General features: G+C 36.6%; 1 protein-coding gene across 3 annotated transcripts in view; it reads right to left on the reverse strand.

Moving 5' to 3' along the window:
• Positions 1-18,976, reverse strand: part of LOC114656195 (coenzyme Q-binding protein COQ10 homolog B, mitochondrial-like) — a 44,901-nt gene extending 25,925 nt beyond the window's left edge. For 2 of the 3 annotated variants that reach the window (XR_007935672.1, XM_028807653.2), the window contains exons 1-2: positions 18,857-18,976; positions 5,009-5,161 (exon numbers count right to left, since the gene is read on the reverse strand). Coding sequence is in view for 2 of the 3 variants with exons in the window: in XM_028807653.2 (XP_028663486.1) it covers positions 5,009-5,161; positions 18,857-18,948 (245 nt within the window). In the remaining variant the exon portion in view is untranslated. The remainder of the gene's footprint in view (positions 1-5,008; positions 5,162-18,856) is intronic. The other variant, XM_051931056.1, reaches the window with a different exon arrangement.
• Between the last annotated feature and the right edge of the window lie 871 nt (positions 18,977-19,847).

Below are 19,847 nucleotides of genomic sequence, written 5' to 3' on the forward strand. Positions count from 1 at the left end.
AGAGTCTTCAGGTTGTAAGCTGGAGCGCTGATCGCACCTTCAGAGGACACAGATGCCCCTGGGAAAACCCCTGAAACAGCTGACAGTGTACCTTCACATTGCTCCTTACCCTTCTTACTTGCGCTATAACGCGCGATAAACCTCTCACGCGGTACTCTCTCTCTCTCAGACCTTCTCTGCTCCTGGCGGAACTGTCATCTCTGACTTGTCATGGAGCACGTTTAAACTTTTGAAAAGAGACAAATGTTTGTTTGCAGTGCTCTGAATAAAGTTTTTTTTTTTCCTACAACCTCCTGTGTCTCTGTGCAAATCTGTGACCCAAGCGTGACAAGGTGGTACAGTATCTTCAGCAGGTGCGTCATTGTCTTCTTCCGCTGAAGGAGTACTAGGAGTAGACAGTGGGTGTCTGGGTGCGCGGCTGAAGAACATCTTGATAGGCAGTTGCAGGCGCTATCTTTTCATATGCGTGAGGAGGCTTTTGTAGGGTATTGCCATCTTTGATCATATCCAAGAGTTTCACCTTCTCCTGGATGGTAAGCATCTTCCTCCGGCGTTTAGTTTCATTGTCAGAAGGCTTAGAAAAAGCAGCACGTTTAGGAGCCATCATGGGGCTTAGATAAAAGTTCTCAGAAAGCGCATGCATAGTGACGTAAGCGTGTATGAGAAAAAATCGCGATAGAGTGAAGCTGCGAAAGTCGAAGCATGATTTAGCGAGGGATCACTGTAATGAAATTTTCATATGAAAAATAGTTCAAGATTTCACCAATAGATGGCGCTAGTAACGGCTAGAAATACAGTATTAAAGGAAGTGTTAAAATATTGATTACAAAGTTATACTAAAACAAACCCAAGACTAAAAAGTTGAAAATAATAATATATATTTAGAAAAATACTTTTTAAAAACCATGCTTACATTAAGTTAAAAAGTGCACTAAAAAAGTGAAAAATTAGTCTCTCGTACATCACTCGTAAAATAAAAGCATGGGCGCTTTTCATCAAACATTCAAAAAACACTTCTTAAAATCTTAGCAAAAGTACCCATGCTTTTATTTTACGAGTGATGTATGAGAGACTTAATTTCTACTTTTTAATTTAATATTGGCATGGTTTTTAAAAAGCATTTTTATTATACAAGTTCTCTCCTTAAGCTATCTTACATAAAGACCCTTGAAGTCTCAAAAAGCAGTGTCTTTTTAAACTTGTGCAATAAAGATTTTATGGATACAAGTAATATCTTGAAACCACAAGTTACAAAGGGGTGGGCAAAAATAGGTTTACAGTTGTGAGTAAACAAGGCCGGCAATTTGAGCACTTACAAGATTGCACCTAAGTACACTATGCATTTGTGACACTCCTTTAAGTTAATAAAGCTATTGAGTTAATAAAGCTATTGTAATAATCATAACCTGCAAGTATTTTTCCGTATGAACAACTTTAAAACTAATTATGCTTACCCCTGTATATTGTCCAAAAAAAAAAAAAAATCACCATGCGTTGTACATACAAGATATTGTGGTGGATTCTTACAAACTCAAATACTGAAACACTAGAGTTAGCCCAGCCGTGAACGTTGATGGTTAACTTCAGAAGACAGACTTGGGGTTCAAACTAGATTTTATGACCTGCAAGAGGTTCTGCTGTCTTTGTTATGTGACAGCTAATAAAAGAGGTGTCAGTATTCTTTCAAGCAGGGAGAAGTATTTTTGTGGCTACCTTATGGAATGCGAGCTCAGGGAATACTAACAGAACACTGCCCTGCTGACCAGAATCTACCTGAGCGACAATGACTAAAGAAAGAAGTGACTTAAGTAAATATTCTAGGTTTGTCTTTAAGGTTGAACTTTGACCAGCTATACATTTTATCTTGGTAAATTATTGGAAAAGTAAATAACATCCATTATTCTGTCTTCCACTGAAGTGTGCAACATATTTTCTTTGAGCTGCTTTTTTTATTAGCCCTTTATGCAATTTTAGCAGATCAAGAAAGCTAACAATTTTATTAAAAAACAAATATCAGCCAAAGCCATCAGAAATACCAGTGAGATAACTAAACATGCAGTTTTAAAAAAAAAAGGTAAATTTTCACTATAGGCAGCTAAACTCACCAAAAACAAGTTAAACAATAGGTTTAAAGGAAAGCTTTCACTGAATCCTCCATGAAAACAATATCTTCTAGTAGGCAAGAAAAACTACTTTTCCTATAACACACTATATTTTTGGTTACTACACTGGATTTTTTATTTTTTTATTTTACAGGAACTTCATGCAGGTATGCAGTTATTAACTGTAATTATTACAAAACTAGCAAAATACCCGTGCTTCGCAGCGGAGAAGTAGTGTGTTAAAGAGGTTATGAAAAAAAAAGGAAACATTTTAAAAATAACGTAACATGATTGTCAATGTAATTGTGTTGTCATTGTTATAACTGTTGCTGTCTTTTATATATTATATATATAATATACACACACACATAAACATTTATATACATATACATATATATACATATCTACATATACACATCTACATATATATACACACATACATAAACACACACATAAGACTTACTGACTGAAACGGGCTTTCATTGACAATCATGTTACGTTATTTTTAAAATGTTTCCTTTTTTTTTCATAACCTCTTTAACACACTACTTCTCCGCTGCGAAGCGCGGGTATTTTGCTAGTATATATATATATATATATATATATACACACACACATATACACACATACATGCAGTTTTAATAACACAGAAATCAATATAAACATTAACATCATTATCATATGAGAATATGAATATATAAGAAGCACATTTCATATAAATATAAATTATTAAACAGTAAAATCTTCTTCTGTAATTTGCTACCGTGGCAATTTGTGTGTCTGTCCAGGATTTTAAATGACCTGTAGCTCGCAAACCGTTTCACCTATACACTTGAAATGTGGTACACATATAGTACGTCACGTCTACTATCCGCTTTATGGGTGAGGATTGTTTTACTCTTTTTATCTTTATTTTATTTTATTGTAGAATCAACTCCTATCTGCGCACAGCAGGGCAGCCGTGGGCGGATGCGTATGGTGTATTCACTCCATGTTATCGTGCATTGCGCTGTCAGTGGTATTTTGATAAAATAATTTGAACAACATATAAGAAGCGTATAAATTATTAAAGAGTAAAACATTAACATTTAAGAAGTAAAGTTACATTAAGTACTACTGCAGTGCCTTCGGGTATACCTCATTTTTTGTTTGCCCATTACATGCTTAAATGTATACATTTTTTGGTGCACCTACCGGAGAACACGCGACATATAACCGAGCGTGGGAGAAGCATGGATTTTAAACACGCGTTGAGTTGATCTGCTGGTCTCCCTCGTGGAATAACTGGTAATGTTTGACTAAAATCTACAGCGAGTAAAACGACATTACCTCCTATTTTTTTTTTTACGATCTCTGAGATCTTGCTTTTTTCGGTTCAAGGCTTCATAAGCTCTTTTATGTTGTATGGTGTACTTATCCCAAACCATCATCTTTGAATGTTGCAAGACTTTCGCCTTGTATGTAGATCGGGGTAATTACATTCATTGCATTCCTAGTCTGAATCACAATCTGATTGTATGGGTGGTTACCTGGCACTGTAGGGTTGCCACCTGTCCTTTAAAATACGGAATCGTGCCGCGTTTGAGAATGAAATTGCGCGTCCCGTTTTGAATCAATACTGGACGGGATTTATCCTGTATTTTTTTTATAATTTTTTTTTTTAAAGCAGCGTCTCATGCAAATCATCCCACACGCATTTTATGAAGATGCCTCCTTTCCTACTTTTGATTGGTTAATACTTGATGTCATCGTTAGTTTGATTGGTCTTTTTAACTGTCCAGTGAGGAGGGCGTCTTTTAAGTAGAGTCTGCAAAGTGTTGGCACTGAGATGTGGCGTCAGCGCCATAGTTGAAGCCCCTAACGTTGCGGTCAGCAAGTCGGCTAACATCCGCCATGTGCCGTCTTTCAGTTGCGAGAAGCAGATCATAGAATGGTTGAAACTGTTGCCCCTAACGTTGCGCCACGGCGTGTGGTTCGTTTATACCTCGTGTCTTCTCATTAAACTTTTATCTCGCGAATATGTTATTGCAATCCGCAGCGGGAGCGTTTCTATAAACTTAATTTAAACTTACGTTTTACACCATGCTTTGTTTCCCTTATGAACATGCTTGTATGCTTAACTCGCTCCGTTCTCAATTGTTTAATTTTTTGCTGTTTGCGGCTCTTCCTCCATTTCCCCCTACTTCATTCTTTTATCTCGCGAATATGTTATTGCAATCCTTAACGGGAGCGTTTCAATAAACTGATTAAAAATAGTTTTGCATTTACCTTTTTAGTAAAAGGCGAGCTTTTAAGCCTGAGAAATCACCCCGTAAATGCACACGTTTAATTGCACATGTGTTAATATGTATGGTTACACAGTATTAAAAGACAGTGAACAACGTCAGTTACCTTTGTTCCCGCGTTTGATAAAAGGTGAGCTTTTAAGCCTGAGAAATCACCCCGTAAATGCACACGTTTAATTGCACGTGTTAATATGTATGCTTACACAGTATTAAAAGACAGTCAAAAATTAACATCATTTACCTTCGTTCCCGCGTGTGACTCGTGCTGTAAATCTCTTCCTTGTTTTTAGTTCACGTGATTACGTAGGAGGCGTGATGACGCGATACGTGACTCCGCCTCCTCCATTACAGTGTATGGACAAAAAATATGTTCCAGTTATGACCATTACGCTTTGAATTTCGAAATGAAACCTGCCTAACTTTTGTAAGTAAGCTGTAAGGAATGAGCCTGCCAAATTTCAGCCTTCCACCTACACGGGAAGTTGGAGAATTAGTGATGAGTGAGTCAGTCAGTGAGTGAGTCAGTCAGTCAGTCAGTGAGGGCTTTGCCTTTTATTATTATAGATTAGAACCTCTTCCATCAATAGGAACTGTAGCACTTATTATTCCAAAGTCACTTACCCTATTACTCTGCGCTCTGAGTACTCTTTCCTCTTACTGATCAAAGTTCCAGAGATGTTTAGGAAGCTTCTTCTGGTAATAAAGTTGCAGTCAAGTGTTGATATTTTATGAGCAGACACTCCAGTCATCAAACTCCCGCAAGGTGATAAATATCTGAATTTAAGTCAAGGAATATGAGGATCACTGGATGTATATAATACACTGAAGCAAATATCACAAACCAAAGACTGCTCTAAATGTAATGAAGATTTTACATAAACATAGTCTGAAGAAATTCACCCCGGATACCACAGATCCCTCAAGCCTTCCCTGCCCTCAGCAGGTTCACCATCAGTGCAATCTCGGAGTTTGGGTGGTTTACAGCTAATTGGAGGATCAGCCTTAAGAACTATAGACCCAGAGATGTCCAATATCCTAGCCGGAGGATCAACTTTAAACAGCTGCTCAAAATAGCCAGCCTAGCAGATCACAATTGCAGTATCATCTGTAAGGATCGTAAGGAAGAGAGGGTGTGGATCAACAGCCCTGGGCAGGTGACGAAAGTTCAGTGAATTTTAAAATGAGCTAGCAAGTTTAGACCATAAGACTGACAACCCTTCCATTTCCTAATAACATGAAAGCCAATTGCGGACAAATGGTCTGAAATTACAGACAATGGTCTGAAATTTTAGGAAATCAAGAAAGATAACAATTTTATTAAAAAACAAACAAACAGATATCAGCCAAAGCCATCAGAAATACCAGTGAGAATAATCATAGTTTGGGTAACCCCTGGATAATTAAACATTAACAAATAATCTTCCATCCAGAATGTTTCTGGTTTGGGTGTGTTGTTCTGAACAGCTCTAACTTCATTCAATAATTCTTCAGTAGAAGGCACTATAGTAGCCCCCAAAGATGTATCCAGGGTTTGCAAAATTTTCATCTGGCTCGTATAAAGAAGACAGAGTGTTATCTTTCCCATTCTTATACCCAAGTTGGTATGAGATAGTGAAGTCAAAATGGCTATAAACAACTCCCATCTATCTTGTTGCACATTAAGTTGTTTAGAGAATTTTAAATACATAAGATTATTAGTATCTATACATATCGTGAAAGTAAAATTAGTACCCACCACCCAGGGTCTCTGCTCCACTAAGGCTAATTTAATTGTCAATAATTCTCTATTTCCTACATTGCAATTTTGTTCTGCAGAAGTTATTTTTAGAATAAAAGGCACATGAATGTAGTAACCCTACATGTGAAAATATCTGAGGTAACACTACAACTACACCAATACTACGGGTGTCTACTTCCAATATACAGTAGATTCAGAAAGCATTCAAAACCCTTCCCTTTCTACACACTATTAATTTTTTAATTAAATTGCAAACCTTCCTAAAAACATGTATTCACTTTGTCATGATGACTTACTGAGTGTAGACAGACAAGCAAAAATGGAAAATGTATCAATTTAAAATTAAACCTACATGACAAAGTGTGCAGAACATGAACGGGCCTGAATATTTTTTGAATCCACAGTAAACTGGAGCTCAGGATCGGGATGACATAACAGAGACTGATGTAAGCAAACATTTCAAACGATAGCTGGTTCTGTCTGCAATGTCCAGATAACATTTGTATCACTTTATCTTTTTAAAGATGTGATAGGAAAAAATTAAAATGTATTCATGAATCTATACTAATAAAAGGCAAAGCCCTCACTGACTCACTGACTGACTGACTCATCACTAATTCTCCAACTTCCCGTGTAGGTAGAAGGCTGAAATTTGGCAGGCTCATTCCTTACAGCTTACTTACAAAAGTTAGGCAGGTTTCATTTCGAAATTCTACGCGTAATGGTCATAACTGGAACCTGTTTTTTGTCCATATACCCTAATGGAGGAGGCGGAGTCACGTATTGCGTCATCACGTATTACGCCTCCTACGTAATCACGTGAACTGAAAACGAGGAAGAGACTTACAGCACAAGTCAAACGCGGGAACGAAGGTAAATGACGTTAATTGTTGACTGTCTTTTAATACTGTGTAATTGTTGAGTGTCTTTTAATACTGTGTAAGCATACATATTAACATGTGCAATTAAACGTGTGCATTTACGGGGTGATTTCTCAGGCTTAAAAGCTCGCCTTTTATTAAAAAGGTAAATGCAAACTCTTTTCATTCTGAAGGGCACAAACCACGTTAGATTTCAGCCGTTAAACGCGCAAAAATGTCAGTACACCAGATAAATAAGCGCAACATATTATCAGTTGTATTGTATGCTTACAATACATATAGAAATGTGTTAATCGTTAACTAATATTATGGGATGGTGTTTTTCGACTCGTGCCTTGATTTAAACGATTGCATGTCTTGGTGGGTTTGCGTAGCTTATTGTCAATATCTTTACACCTCTTTTTAAGACTTAATTTAAAAAGGTTTTCTTTTCTTCTTAATTAAAATTTAAAAGCAATACTTCACCGCTGCGAAGCCCCTCTAGCGCTGACATCCGAGGTTCGATTACCGTAAGCGAGTGCAGTGAGTCTGTACACCTGATGAGCCAAGAATAAGGGGGAAAGACGTGTCGCGTACTCTTTGCATTATTTGACAGTAAACTATTTTCATCCATTCTATGATCTGCTTCTCACAACTGAAGACACCGTGGCTGATGTTACCTGACTTGCTGGCCAACCATAAGCGTTACCTGGTAGGTAACCACCCACTCACTTCACTCCCTTACGGGAATCAAACCTCGGACGTCAGCGCTAGAGGTGAAGCCCCTAAAATTGCGCAAAGGCGTGTGGTTCGTTTATTTGACAGCATGTAGATCGGGGTAATTACATTCACGGCATTCGTAGTCTGATTCACAATCTGATTGTATGGGTGGTTACCTACCAGGTAACGCTTATGGTTAGCCAGCAAGTCAGCTCGAAGTGATCACTGGAGTGAAGGCAGCTTCACAAAAAAACAAATCCTTAACAAACTGTTATTGGTATACTAGCAAAATACCCGCGCTTTGCAGCGGAGAAGTAGTGTGTTAAAGAGGTTATGAAAAAAAAAGGAAACATTTTAAAAACAACGTAACATGATTGTCAATGTAATTGTGTTGTCATTGTTATGAGTGTTGCTGTGTTTTATATATATAAAATACACACACACACATATAAACATATATATACATATACACATATATATACATATCTACATATATATATATATATATACATATACACATCCACATATCAACATATATATATACACATATATACACACACACACGCTTTATGGGTGATTGTTTTACTCTTTTTATCTTTATTTTATTTAATTGTAGAATCAACTCCTATCTGCGCACAACAGGGCAGCCGTGGGCGGATGCGTATGGTGTATTCACTCCATGTTATCGTGCATTGCGCTGTCAGTGGTATTTTGATAAAAGAATTTGAACAACATATAAGAAGCGTATAAATTATTAAAGAGTAAAACATTAACATTAAAGAAGTAAAGTTACATTAAGTACTACTGCAGTACCTTCGGGTATACCTCATTTTTTGTTTGCCCATTACATGCTTAAATGTATACATTTTTTGGTGCACCTACCGGAGAACACGCGACATATAACCGAGCGTGGGAGAAGCATGGATTTTAAACACGCGTTGAGTTCATCTGCTGGTCTCCCTTGTGGAATAACTGGTAATGTTTGACTAAAATCTACAGCGAGTAAAACGACATTACCTCCTATTTTTTTTTTTACGATCTCTGAGATCTTGCTTTTTTCGGTTCAAGGCTTCATAAGCTCTTTTATGTTGTATGGTGTACTTATCCCAAACCATCATCTTTGAATGTTGCAAGACTTTCGCCTTGTATGTAGATCGGGGTAATTACATTCATTGCATTCCTAGTCTGAATCACAATCTGATTGTATGGGTGGTTACCTGGCACTGTAGGGTTGCCACCCGTCCTTTAAAATACGGAATCGTGCCGCGTTTGAGAATGAAATTGCGCGTCCCGTTTTGAATCAATACTGGACGGGATTTATCCCGTATTTTTTTTATCATTTTTTTTTTAAAGCAGCGTCTCATGCAAATCATCCCACACGCATTTTATGAAGATGCCTCCTTTCCCACTTTTGATTGGGTAATACTTGATGTCATCGTTAGTTTGATTGGTGTTTTTAACTGTCCAGTGAGGAGGGCGTGTCTTTTAAGTAGAGTCTGCAAAGTGTTGGCACTGAGATGTGGCGTCAGCGCCATACTTGAAGCCCCTAACGTTGCGGTCAGCAAGTCGGCTAACATCCGCCATGTGCCGTCTTTCAGTTGCGAGAAGCAGATCATAGAATGGTTGAAACTGTTGCCCCTAACGTTGCGCCACGGCGTGTGGTTCGTTTATACCTCGTGTCTTCTCATTAAACTTTTATCTCGCGAATATGTTATTGCAATCCGCAGCGGGAGCGTTTCTATAAACTTAATTTAAACTTACGTTTTACACCGTGCTTTGTTTCCCTTATGAACATGCTTGTATGCTTAACTCGGTCCGTTCTCAATTGTTTAATTAATTTTTTGCTCTTCGCTGTTTGCGGCTCTTCCTCCATTTCCCCCTACTTCGTTCTTTTATCTCGCGAATATGTTATTGCAATCCTTAACGGGAGCGTTTCAATAAACTGATTGAAAATAGTATTGCATTTACCTTTTTAGTAAAAGGCGAGCTTTTAAGCCTGAGAAATCACCCCGTAAATGCACACGTTTAATTGGACATGTGTTAATATGTATGGTTACACAGTATTAAAAGACAGTGAACAACGTCAGTTACCTTTGTTCCCGCGTTTGATAAAAGGTGAGCTTTTAAGCCTGAGAAATCACCCCGTAAATGCACACGTTTAATTGCACGTGTTAATATGTATGCTTACACAGTATTAAAAGACAGTCAAAAATGAACGTCATTTACCTTCGTTCCCGCGTGCGACTCGTGCTGTAAATCTCTTCCTTGTTTTTAGTTCACGCGATTACGTAGGAGGCGTGATGACGCGATACGTGACTCCGCCTCCTCCATTACAGTGTATGGACAAAAAATATGTTCCAGTTATGACCATTACGCTTTGAATTTCGAAATGAAACCTGCCTAACTTTTGTAAGTAAGCTGTAAGGAATGAGCCTGCCAAATTTCAGCCTTCCACCTACACGGGAAGTTGGAGAATTAGTGATGAGTGAGTCAGTCAGTCAGTCAGTGAGTGAGTGAGTGAGTGAGTGAGTGAGTGAGTGAGTGAGTGAGTGAGTGAGTGAGTGAGTGCTTTGCCTTTTATTAGTATATATATTATATATATATATATATATATACACACACACACACACACATACATATATATCTATAATAATAAAAGGCAAAGCCCTCACTGACTGACTCACTCACTCACTGACTGACTGACTGACTCATCACTAATTCTCCAACTTCCCGTGTAGGTGGAAGGCTGAAATTTGGCAGGCTCATTCCTTACAGCTTACTTACAAAAGTTACGCAGGTTTCATTTTCGAAATTCAAAGCGTAATGGTCATAACTGGAACATAGTTTTTGTCCATACACTGTAATGGAGGAGGCGGAGTCACGTATCGTGTCATCACGCCTCCTACGTAATCACGTGAACTAAAAACAAGGAAGAGATTTACAGCACGAGTCACACGCGGGAACGAAGGTAAATGACGTTAATTGTTGACTGTCTTTTAATACTGTGTAAGCATACATATTAACACGTGCAATTAAACGTGTGCATTTACGGGGTGATTTCTCAGGCTTAAAAGCTCACCTTTTATCAAACGCGGGAACAAAGGTAACTGACGTTGTTCACTGTCTTTTAATACTGTGTAACCATACATATTAACACATGTGCAATTAAACGTGTGCAATTACGGGGTGATTTCTCAGGCTTAAAAGCTCGCCTTTTACTAAAAAGGTAAATGCAAAACTATTTTCAATCAGTTTATTGAAACGCTCCCGTTAAGGATTGCAATAACATATTCGCGAGATAAAAGAACGAAGTAGGGGGAAATGGAGGAACAGCCGCAAACAGTGATGAGCAAAAAATTAATTAAACAATTGAGAACGGAGCGAGTTAAGCATACAAGCATGTTCATAAGGGAAACAAACCACGGTGTAAAACGAAAGTTTAAATTAAGTTTATAGAAACGCTCCCGCTGCGGATTGCAATAACATATTCGCGAGATAAAAGTTTAATGAGAAGACACGAGGTATAAACGAACCACACGCCGTGGCGCAACGTTAGGGGCAACAGTTTCAACCATTCTATGATCTGCTTCTCGCAACTGAAAGACGGCACATGGCGGATGTTAGCCGACTTGCTGACCGCAACGTTAGGGGCTTCAAGTATGGCGCCGACGCCACATCTCAGTGCCAACACTTTGCAGACTGTACTTAAAAGACACGCCCTCCTCACTGGACAGTTAAAAACACCAATCAAACTAACGATGACATCAAGTATTACCCAATCAAAAGTAGGAAAGGAGGCATCTTCATAAAATGCGTGTGGGATGATTTGCATGAGACGCTGCTTTAAAAAAAAAAATGATAAAAAAAAATACGGGATAAATCCCGTCCAGTATTGATTCAAAACGGGACACGCAATTTATGTGAATGTATGTATGTATATATCTATGTCTATATATATATATATATGTAGATATGTAAATTTGTATATGTATATATATGTTTATGTGGATGTGTATATACGTATGTATATGTACATATGTGTATATGTAGATATGTATATATATATATATGTATATATATGTTTATGTGTGTGTGTGTGCATATTATATATATATATATATATATATAAAAGACAGCAACACTCATAACATATATATATATATATATATATAATATATGTGTATATATATATGTGTATATATATATGACAGCAACACTCATAACAATGACAACACAATTACATTGACAATCATGTTACGTTATTTTTAAAATGTTTCCTTTACTTTTTCATAACCTCTTTAACACACTATTTCTCAGCTGCAAAGCGCGGGTATTTTGCTAGTATACCAATAACAGTTTGTTAAGGATTTGTTTTTTTGTGAAGCTGCCTTCACTCGAGTGATCACTTCGAGCTGACTTGCTGGCTAACCATAAGCGTTACCTGGTAGGTAACCACCCATACAATCAGATTGTGAATCAGACTACGAATGCCGTGAATGTAATTACCCCGATCTACATGCTGTCAAATAAACGAACCACACGCCTTGGCGCAATTTTAGGGGCTTCACCTCTAGCGCTGACGTCCGAGGTTTGATTCCCGTAAGGGAGTGAAGTGAGTGGGTGGTTACCTACCAGGTAACGCTTATGGTTGGCCAGCAAGTCAGGTAACATCAGCCACGGTGCCTTCAGTTGTGAGAAGCAGATCATAGAATGGATGAAAATAGTTTACTGTCAAATAATGCAAAGAGTACGCGACACGTCTTTCCCCCTTATTCTTGGCTCATCAGGTGTATAGACTCACTGCACTCGCTTACGGTAATCGAACCTCGGATGTCAGCGCTAGAGGGGCTTCGCAGCGGTGAAGTATTGCTTTTAAATTTTAATTAAGAAGAAAAGAAAACCTTTTTAAATTAAGTCTAAAAAAGAGGTGTAAAGATATTGACAATAAGCTACGCAAACCCACCAAGACATGCAATCGTTTAAATCAAGGCACGAGTCGAAAAACACCGTCCCATAATATTAGTTAACGATTAACACATTTCTATATGTATTGTAAGCATACAATACAACTGATAATATGTTGCGCTTATTTATCTGGTGTACTGACATTTTTGCGCGTTTAACGGCTGAAATCTAACGTGGTTTGTGCCCTTCAGAATGAAAAGAGTTTGCATTTACCTTTTTAATAAAAGGCGAGCTTTTAAGCCTGAGAAATCACCCCGTAAACGCACACGTTTAATTGCACATGTTAATATGTATGCTTACACAGTATTAAAAGACACTCAACAATTACACAGTATTAAAAGACAGTCAACAATTAACGTCATTTACCTTCATTCCCGCGTTTGACTTGTGCTGTAAATCTCTTCCTCATTTTCAATTCACGTGATTACGTAGGAGGCGTAATACGTGATGACGCAATACGTGACTCCGCCTCCTCCATTAGAGTATATGGACAAAAAACAGGTTCCAGTTATGACCATTACGTGTAGAATTTCGAAATGAAACCTGCCTAACTTTTGTAAGTAAGCTGTAAGGAATGAGCCTGCCAAATTTCAGCCTTCTACCTACACGGGAAGTTGGAGAATTAGTGATGAGTGAGTCAGTCAAACAAGTTCCAGTTATGACCATTACGCTTAGAATTTCGAAATGAAACTGCCTAACTTTTGTAAGTAAGCTGTAAGGAATGAGCCTGCCAAATTTCAGCCTTCTACCTACACGGGAAGTTGGAGAATTAGTGATGAGTCAGTCAGTCAGTCAGTCAGTCAGTGAGGGCTTTGCCTTTTATTAGTATAGATATATAGATATATATATATATATATATATATTATATATATATATATATTAGATATACATATAAATATGTAAGCTTATAAGTACTCTTTAAGAAAGGAAGATGTAATGATACTTGACTTAAACGGTTTGCGTAGCTTATTGTCAATATCTTTACACCTGTTTTTAAGACTTATTGACTGAAACGGGCTTTCACGAAAAAAGTTAGGGCTTTGCTACAGGATACACCCTCCACAAGTTAAGGAAGTAAAAATAAAGGTATATATTTTCAGTTGTTTAATGCTTTTGGTTGGAACCCAATTTAATATGGCAGTAATTTTTGTTTTGTCCATGGCTTACCCTGCTCTAGGTATTTAATACCCCAAAAACAAACCTCTCTCTTTAAAGCGCTCTCACTTTCAAACTTTAAAAATACAAAATGCTTTTTCATATACAATAATGGATTAATTATAAATATGAATAATTAATTTTATGATCTTTTGAAAAGATGAGGGTATCATCAATGTACACCAACACATATACATACAATAAATCTCAAAAGATATTAATGAATGACTGAAACACAGCTGCTGCATTAACTAACCCATAGCACAGTACTATGTATTCATAATGTCTACTAGATGTATTAAATTCCATCTTCCACTCATCTCCATCTCTTATTTGACGAAAATTGAAAGCACTATGTACATCCAATTTAGGAACCACTAAACACCCAGTGGCTTGATTTAGTAATAAAGAGATGAGAGGTAGGGGATTGTGTTGTGGAAAAACTCTTCTTCCATTTTCAAAGAAGTTAGTCATGGAGTCAGATGAGAATTCAGAACAATTCTTTAATTGCACAGAGATGTGCACAAATGTCAATTGTAAGCAATTCATCAGTTCATTTGATTTAATACTTTTCTATTACCAATACCTCATCTAATACATCATGTCATCTGACTCTTAATATGCATAATTTGCAGAACTTGATTTTTCCATCCAATTAACTAGTGCCACCAGTATTTTCTGACTCCTGTAGACTCTCCCATTTACCTGAATGTTGCTTCGCTAATAGGGGTGATTTGAGGATTGTACTATTGATCTTAGCAAAGCTTCATTGGAGGAGGTGTTTGAGCTTTCCTATTAATTTATCCTTGCTTTCTAGAGGGGTGTTTTTTCCTCGTTTACCTCATTCTAACTTTGGAAAAATCAAGCTGTTGGTTTCTATAGGGTGAGGCAGACCTTACATGCTCAAACTTTAAGCTGCATTTAGCTAACTCCTTAGTTAGCTTCAGTCCTTTTCCTTATGTTTTAAGTTTATTATTATAACTTCATTTAAGTATATACTTGTAATAAATTGTAAAAGATTATATATTAAATAAAAATTCCATTCCAGGGTAATTATTTTTTAACAGTAATAAAATTCAACACACTTATCCATACAAGAGCATAATCCTCCATTTTTTTTTTTTCTGCAAAGAAAAATCCACCACCTTTGGAACAACTGGATGGTATAATGAACCATTTTGCAGATTGTCTAAGATATATTGTTCTATAGTTTCATGTTCAGGTTTAATAAGAAATATATTTTACCATTAGACAGGGGTCAGTCAGGAAACTATTCTACACCACAATTATGTTTCCCATGAGATGACAATCCAATGCAAACTATGATTGCAGGAGGGGTTGTAGACTAGTGCTGAACAACGCTAGAATTCACCTGAACTTATGCTTAGTTTGGTATTCTAAGAGCTCAGTACTATTCTTATATTAATTCGCTTCAAGGGTCTGCACTGTGCAGTTTGCAACAAATCAGATTAGTAAACTAAAACATAGGCCACTTTATTAAAAAAAAAAAAAAAACTACAAATTTGTCAATTTTATATTTATACTTAAAAGTTATTTTCCTAACAAATTAATGTATTTTTTTAACTTAAGAACTGTGTTTAGGTTAAAACATACTGGATGAAAATAAATATTAACTAAAGACATGCGATTAGTAAAAAAAAACAAATGATGACCTCAATTACGGGTTTTAAATAAAACACTAGTAACTTTGTTATTTCCTTTGTTTAATGAGATACTCTGTATCAGGGGTCCTCAATCACGCTCCTGGAGGGCCGCAGTGGCTGCAGGCTTTTATTCCAACTAGTTTCCCAATTAGAAGACAGTCCATGCTGATAATGAAACTTGGTATTTAACTATTTAGCTTGTTAATGCTTGCATTCATCCAAGAAACACTTTAATTGCACTGCAGAGTTTCCTTCTGGGAGAACATTATCGATGTGTTTTGTGGACCAGAATAGATTTAAACTTAATGGTCTTTCCAATTCCCCTCTCATTCATTTCTATACATTTTTTATTACAGATAATTCATGGTAATCACGTTAACCAAGAAACCAGCAGCTCTCCAGCTATCTTCATCTCATTAACTACAGTAATGTCTGATAAAGAAAACAGGCAACAATTAAAACTTAAATGCAGCTGCTAAAATCTAAAATAGGAAATTAAGGGTTCTGAATGGTAACAGGCAAGAGAACTAAAATTACGCCCAAAAAACGTATTGATTTAGTACTAAATAAAAGGGTTCTAATTAACAAATTGGCTAAAGTGAAAACCTACAGCCATACCAGACCTCCAGGACTGTAACTGATGACATCTGATCTACAAAGTAACTAACATTTATCTTTGATGAATAAAGGCACTAACAAGTTAGTTAAACACCAACTTTCATTATCAGCAAGTACTGAGTTTTAATTAGGACACTGGCTAGAATGAAAACCCATAGCCACTGTGGCCCTCCAGGACCATGATTGACAACCTCTGCTCTGTATAAACAAGCAAATAAATAATATTAATAAATCATTGAAAACACACCAAATAATGCTCAGTGAAGCCAACAGTTTACTTTCAATAGAACTGAAAATTAAACTTTTGAAATAACTTGGAGAAAAATATTGTTCATCTGATCTTTTAAAATAGAAAATATATAATTACAGTATACAGCTTTTCTCTGGCACCATGATCCTTTTGCTACTTTCTGAGAACTTTTCATTTTCCCTGTAAATGAGGTCTTCAATGCATTTAGGATACTAAATAGCTCCAAGATGGTAAAAAGACAGCATTCTGAATAAGTATAATAAATAATCATTGTCAAGATGCCTTGCTATATTTTTTCCTCTTTAACATGCTTGCTTTTGCCCACACATTAAGCGTTATTCCCCTATGCCCATTTTCTCATTATCCCTGCTTTCCTTGGATGGATGGATGGATGCTTTATTAATCCCCAAGGGGAAATTCACAAAGACACCCCACAATAAAATATAAACATATCTACAGAACACATGGAAAGCTCATACTAAATTCTTAAATGCTTTTCTCCTCATTCCCTAAAATGTCATTGCTTCAGATAATGACTGATATCAAACTTAATCATTAGTACACTGGCAAGAACAAAGGCATGCATTTTGCAAGCAATTTATTTTCTCATGGAATGGATAACACAGTCATCATGACAGTACATACGGAAACAAATCTCTATAACATAAATGATGCATTTATGAACTGGAATGATAAATGTAAGATCCCAACTGAAAAATTCTGCAGAAACAAGTCATACATCTAAATAAAAACAATGCCAAGTAGAGATGGCGAGAGTTCTGACTTCTTAAGAGTCATTGGTAATATAATCAGATTAAATTACAGAACAGCAGACGTCAATGGAAAATTCAAAGAAAATCAAAAGATGTTATGCTTCCAGATAATAAAATAAAAACATCCATAAGAAACAGAAAGAAGTAAAGAACAGTGCAAATGTCTTATATTTTTGTGATGTGGGACTTTTTCCCCCCTATGAAAAAGAGATGCTGTAATTTTATCATAATAAACATTGTGTTGATAAATAAAGAAATATAAAGAAGTTTAAAAATTAAAAAGATTATTATTTGTGTAGCAATACTAAATGCAAAACATCATACATTATAACTCTTCATTTTTTTTTCAAACTTAAAATTTACTTCTGGCATGGCTTTCTGCAAATAGCCAAGAGTTTCTTGTCTACCTGCCAGTCAATCAATCATTTATATATATATATATATATATATATATATATGTGTGTGTGTGACCGTTAAGCAATTTTATTTAAAATATTACTGTGATGTACCAAGCAACAGGTGCATACATTATAATGCAGATTTTACTTGCGCTATAAAGCAATCCAGAAACATTCCCAGTACGGTACTAAAATGTTTAAAAAGAGGTTTTGGTTTGTTCATTGACTACTTCAGTTTAAAGTATAATTTAGCGACTGTTGCATTGGCTTTGCTGAATTTGAGAAGAGTGCTGTAGATGAGACTCGGAGACAAAGTGTGCACAATTGAGATTAATGCATTGGTCCCCCAACTTCAGTCCTGAGGAACCCTTATGGCTATAGGTTTTCATCTTATACCAATTACTGTTTATTATTGAACTTTAACTAAATTAAATACTTTTTCCTCAACTTTGTATGTTTTCCTGTCAATGCATAAACTGCGTAAGCCCTATAAGAAAGATATAAACGTTTCTTGCCGTTTCAATGTGGATAATTTACTTTTAGAAAACAAAGTGAAAATGCTAGTATGGACGTAACATTTTTCAAGAGAAAAATGTACTTTCAAAAGTAACCGTGTTAAGATTAACCTCTGTGTCCGTCTTTTAACATTTGATGGACTTCCATGATTGTCTATGGGAATTCGCAGCATCTGGTCAGAACTATTCATCCCAAGTATGTAAATTGTAACTATGGGAGAAACTTAAGGATTTTTCAGAAAACACATTTCCATATTTAACTTTTCTAAAATATGTTCTTCCCTAATAAGCATTTGCCTTTTACAGTTCAGACGTTATTTTATCAATAACTGCTCTTTCCATTGTACATAACACGTCTGTTTTCACATAAATACTTCAATATTAACACGGCTTTTGATTACTACGACTTGTAGAAAACTCACGTTTGGTTAAAACAGAAACGTTAACACAAAATTCATCTACGACCGAGCCAGGAAGCCCCTGTTGAAGATCTCCTAATGACATCTTCGCTAAACAGAATTACTGTTGGTTAATCTACGAGGAATTATATTATAAAAGGTACAGTAATGCAAAGAACATATGAGATAATTTCACATGCATAACAATGATCTTATGTTACGTTGCGGGAATCTTAAGAGTTTGTTTGTCAAAAGGTCGCTAATGGTCACTACTTCAACTGGTTCTCGCCAATTATCGCCGTGACAAGCTAAGTTTCTGGAAGCGTTACAAACTTTCTTTAAAAGATTCTGAATGAACTTCTGTCACTAGGTTCGTGCTATTTTTTATAATGTGTGAACAGCACTGAAAACTCACCTGATGGGATTTTTAGAGCACCTGGAAAAAATGGGTAAATTGTTCAAACAGCTCGTTATTACTCTCTTCATTTGCCCTCCGCTCTTCGCCATTTTTTCCAGTTTCGTGGATTTCGCTACTTGTGATTTAACAGTCAATTATGTACAACACGCCTCTCTCCGGAGATCTATTAGTCTCATTGGCTGATCCGTTCTAATTTTGCGCGCTGACTGGCTGCACCCGCATCAATCATCCAAAGTGTCTCATTGGTAAATGCGTCAGCTAGAACATTACAACGCTAAGAAAATCGTTAAATTCATCTTCAGATCGACCTTTAATTTAAGAGTGTTTCTCAGACTCCATCGAAACAAAACTTTCACGTCAAATCATTCGTGATCTACGTGCTCCTTGATAACAGTCGTTAATCACTAAGTGCTTTTTAAACGCGCTTCCTCTTGCGGCAACCGTACTCACAGGCAGCGGTCGCCACATAGGATGTATCCTATATTCTATGTATGTATAAGATATATCCTGTATATAAGATTATAATAAATTCCCGTTATGACAGCTCTCCGAACTTTTGGAGTACTAAGATTTATATTGAAATTATAAGTTATGATGAAATGCAATACAGCGTTTATAGTGTGACTGTTTAGATAGACAATTCATTTGAGTAATTTAGGTTATAAGTTAATATCTCTGTATTCTTTTAAAGTGTTGAAAAGAGGCTTTCTAAGGCCGCAGCTACTTTTATTTTCACGGAGACGTCAGGCCCGGCCTTAGGCATAGGCGAAGTAGTTGACCGCCTAGGGCCCCGGCGTCCGGGGGGCCCCGGATCGACGGCAGCCAGGCCCCCGGCCCGCCCCTCCCCTCCCCTCGCAATGCATTCCAAAAGTTTCAAATATCCCAAAAAATAAAAAAGGACAAAAAAACTAAAAAAAGAAAAAATACAAAAAAACTAAGCTGGGCTTAGCTACATACCGCCACGTGGTGCCCAGTGGAAACAGTTCAA

The sequence above is a fragment of the Erpetoichthys calabaricus genome, chromosome 8 (assembly GCF_900747795.2).
Source record: "Erpetoichthys calabaricus chromosome 8, fErpCal1.3, whole genome shotgun sequence".
NCBI lineage: Eukaryota > Metazoa > Chordata > Cladistia > Polypteriformes > Polypteridae > Erpetoichthys > Erpetoichthys calabaricus.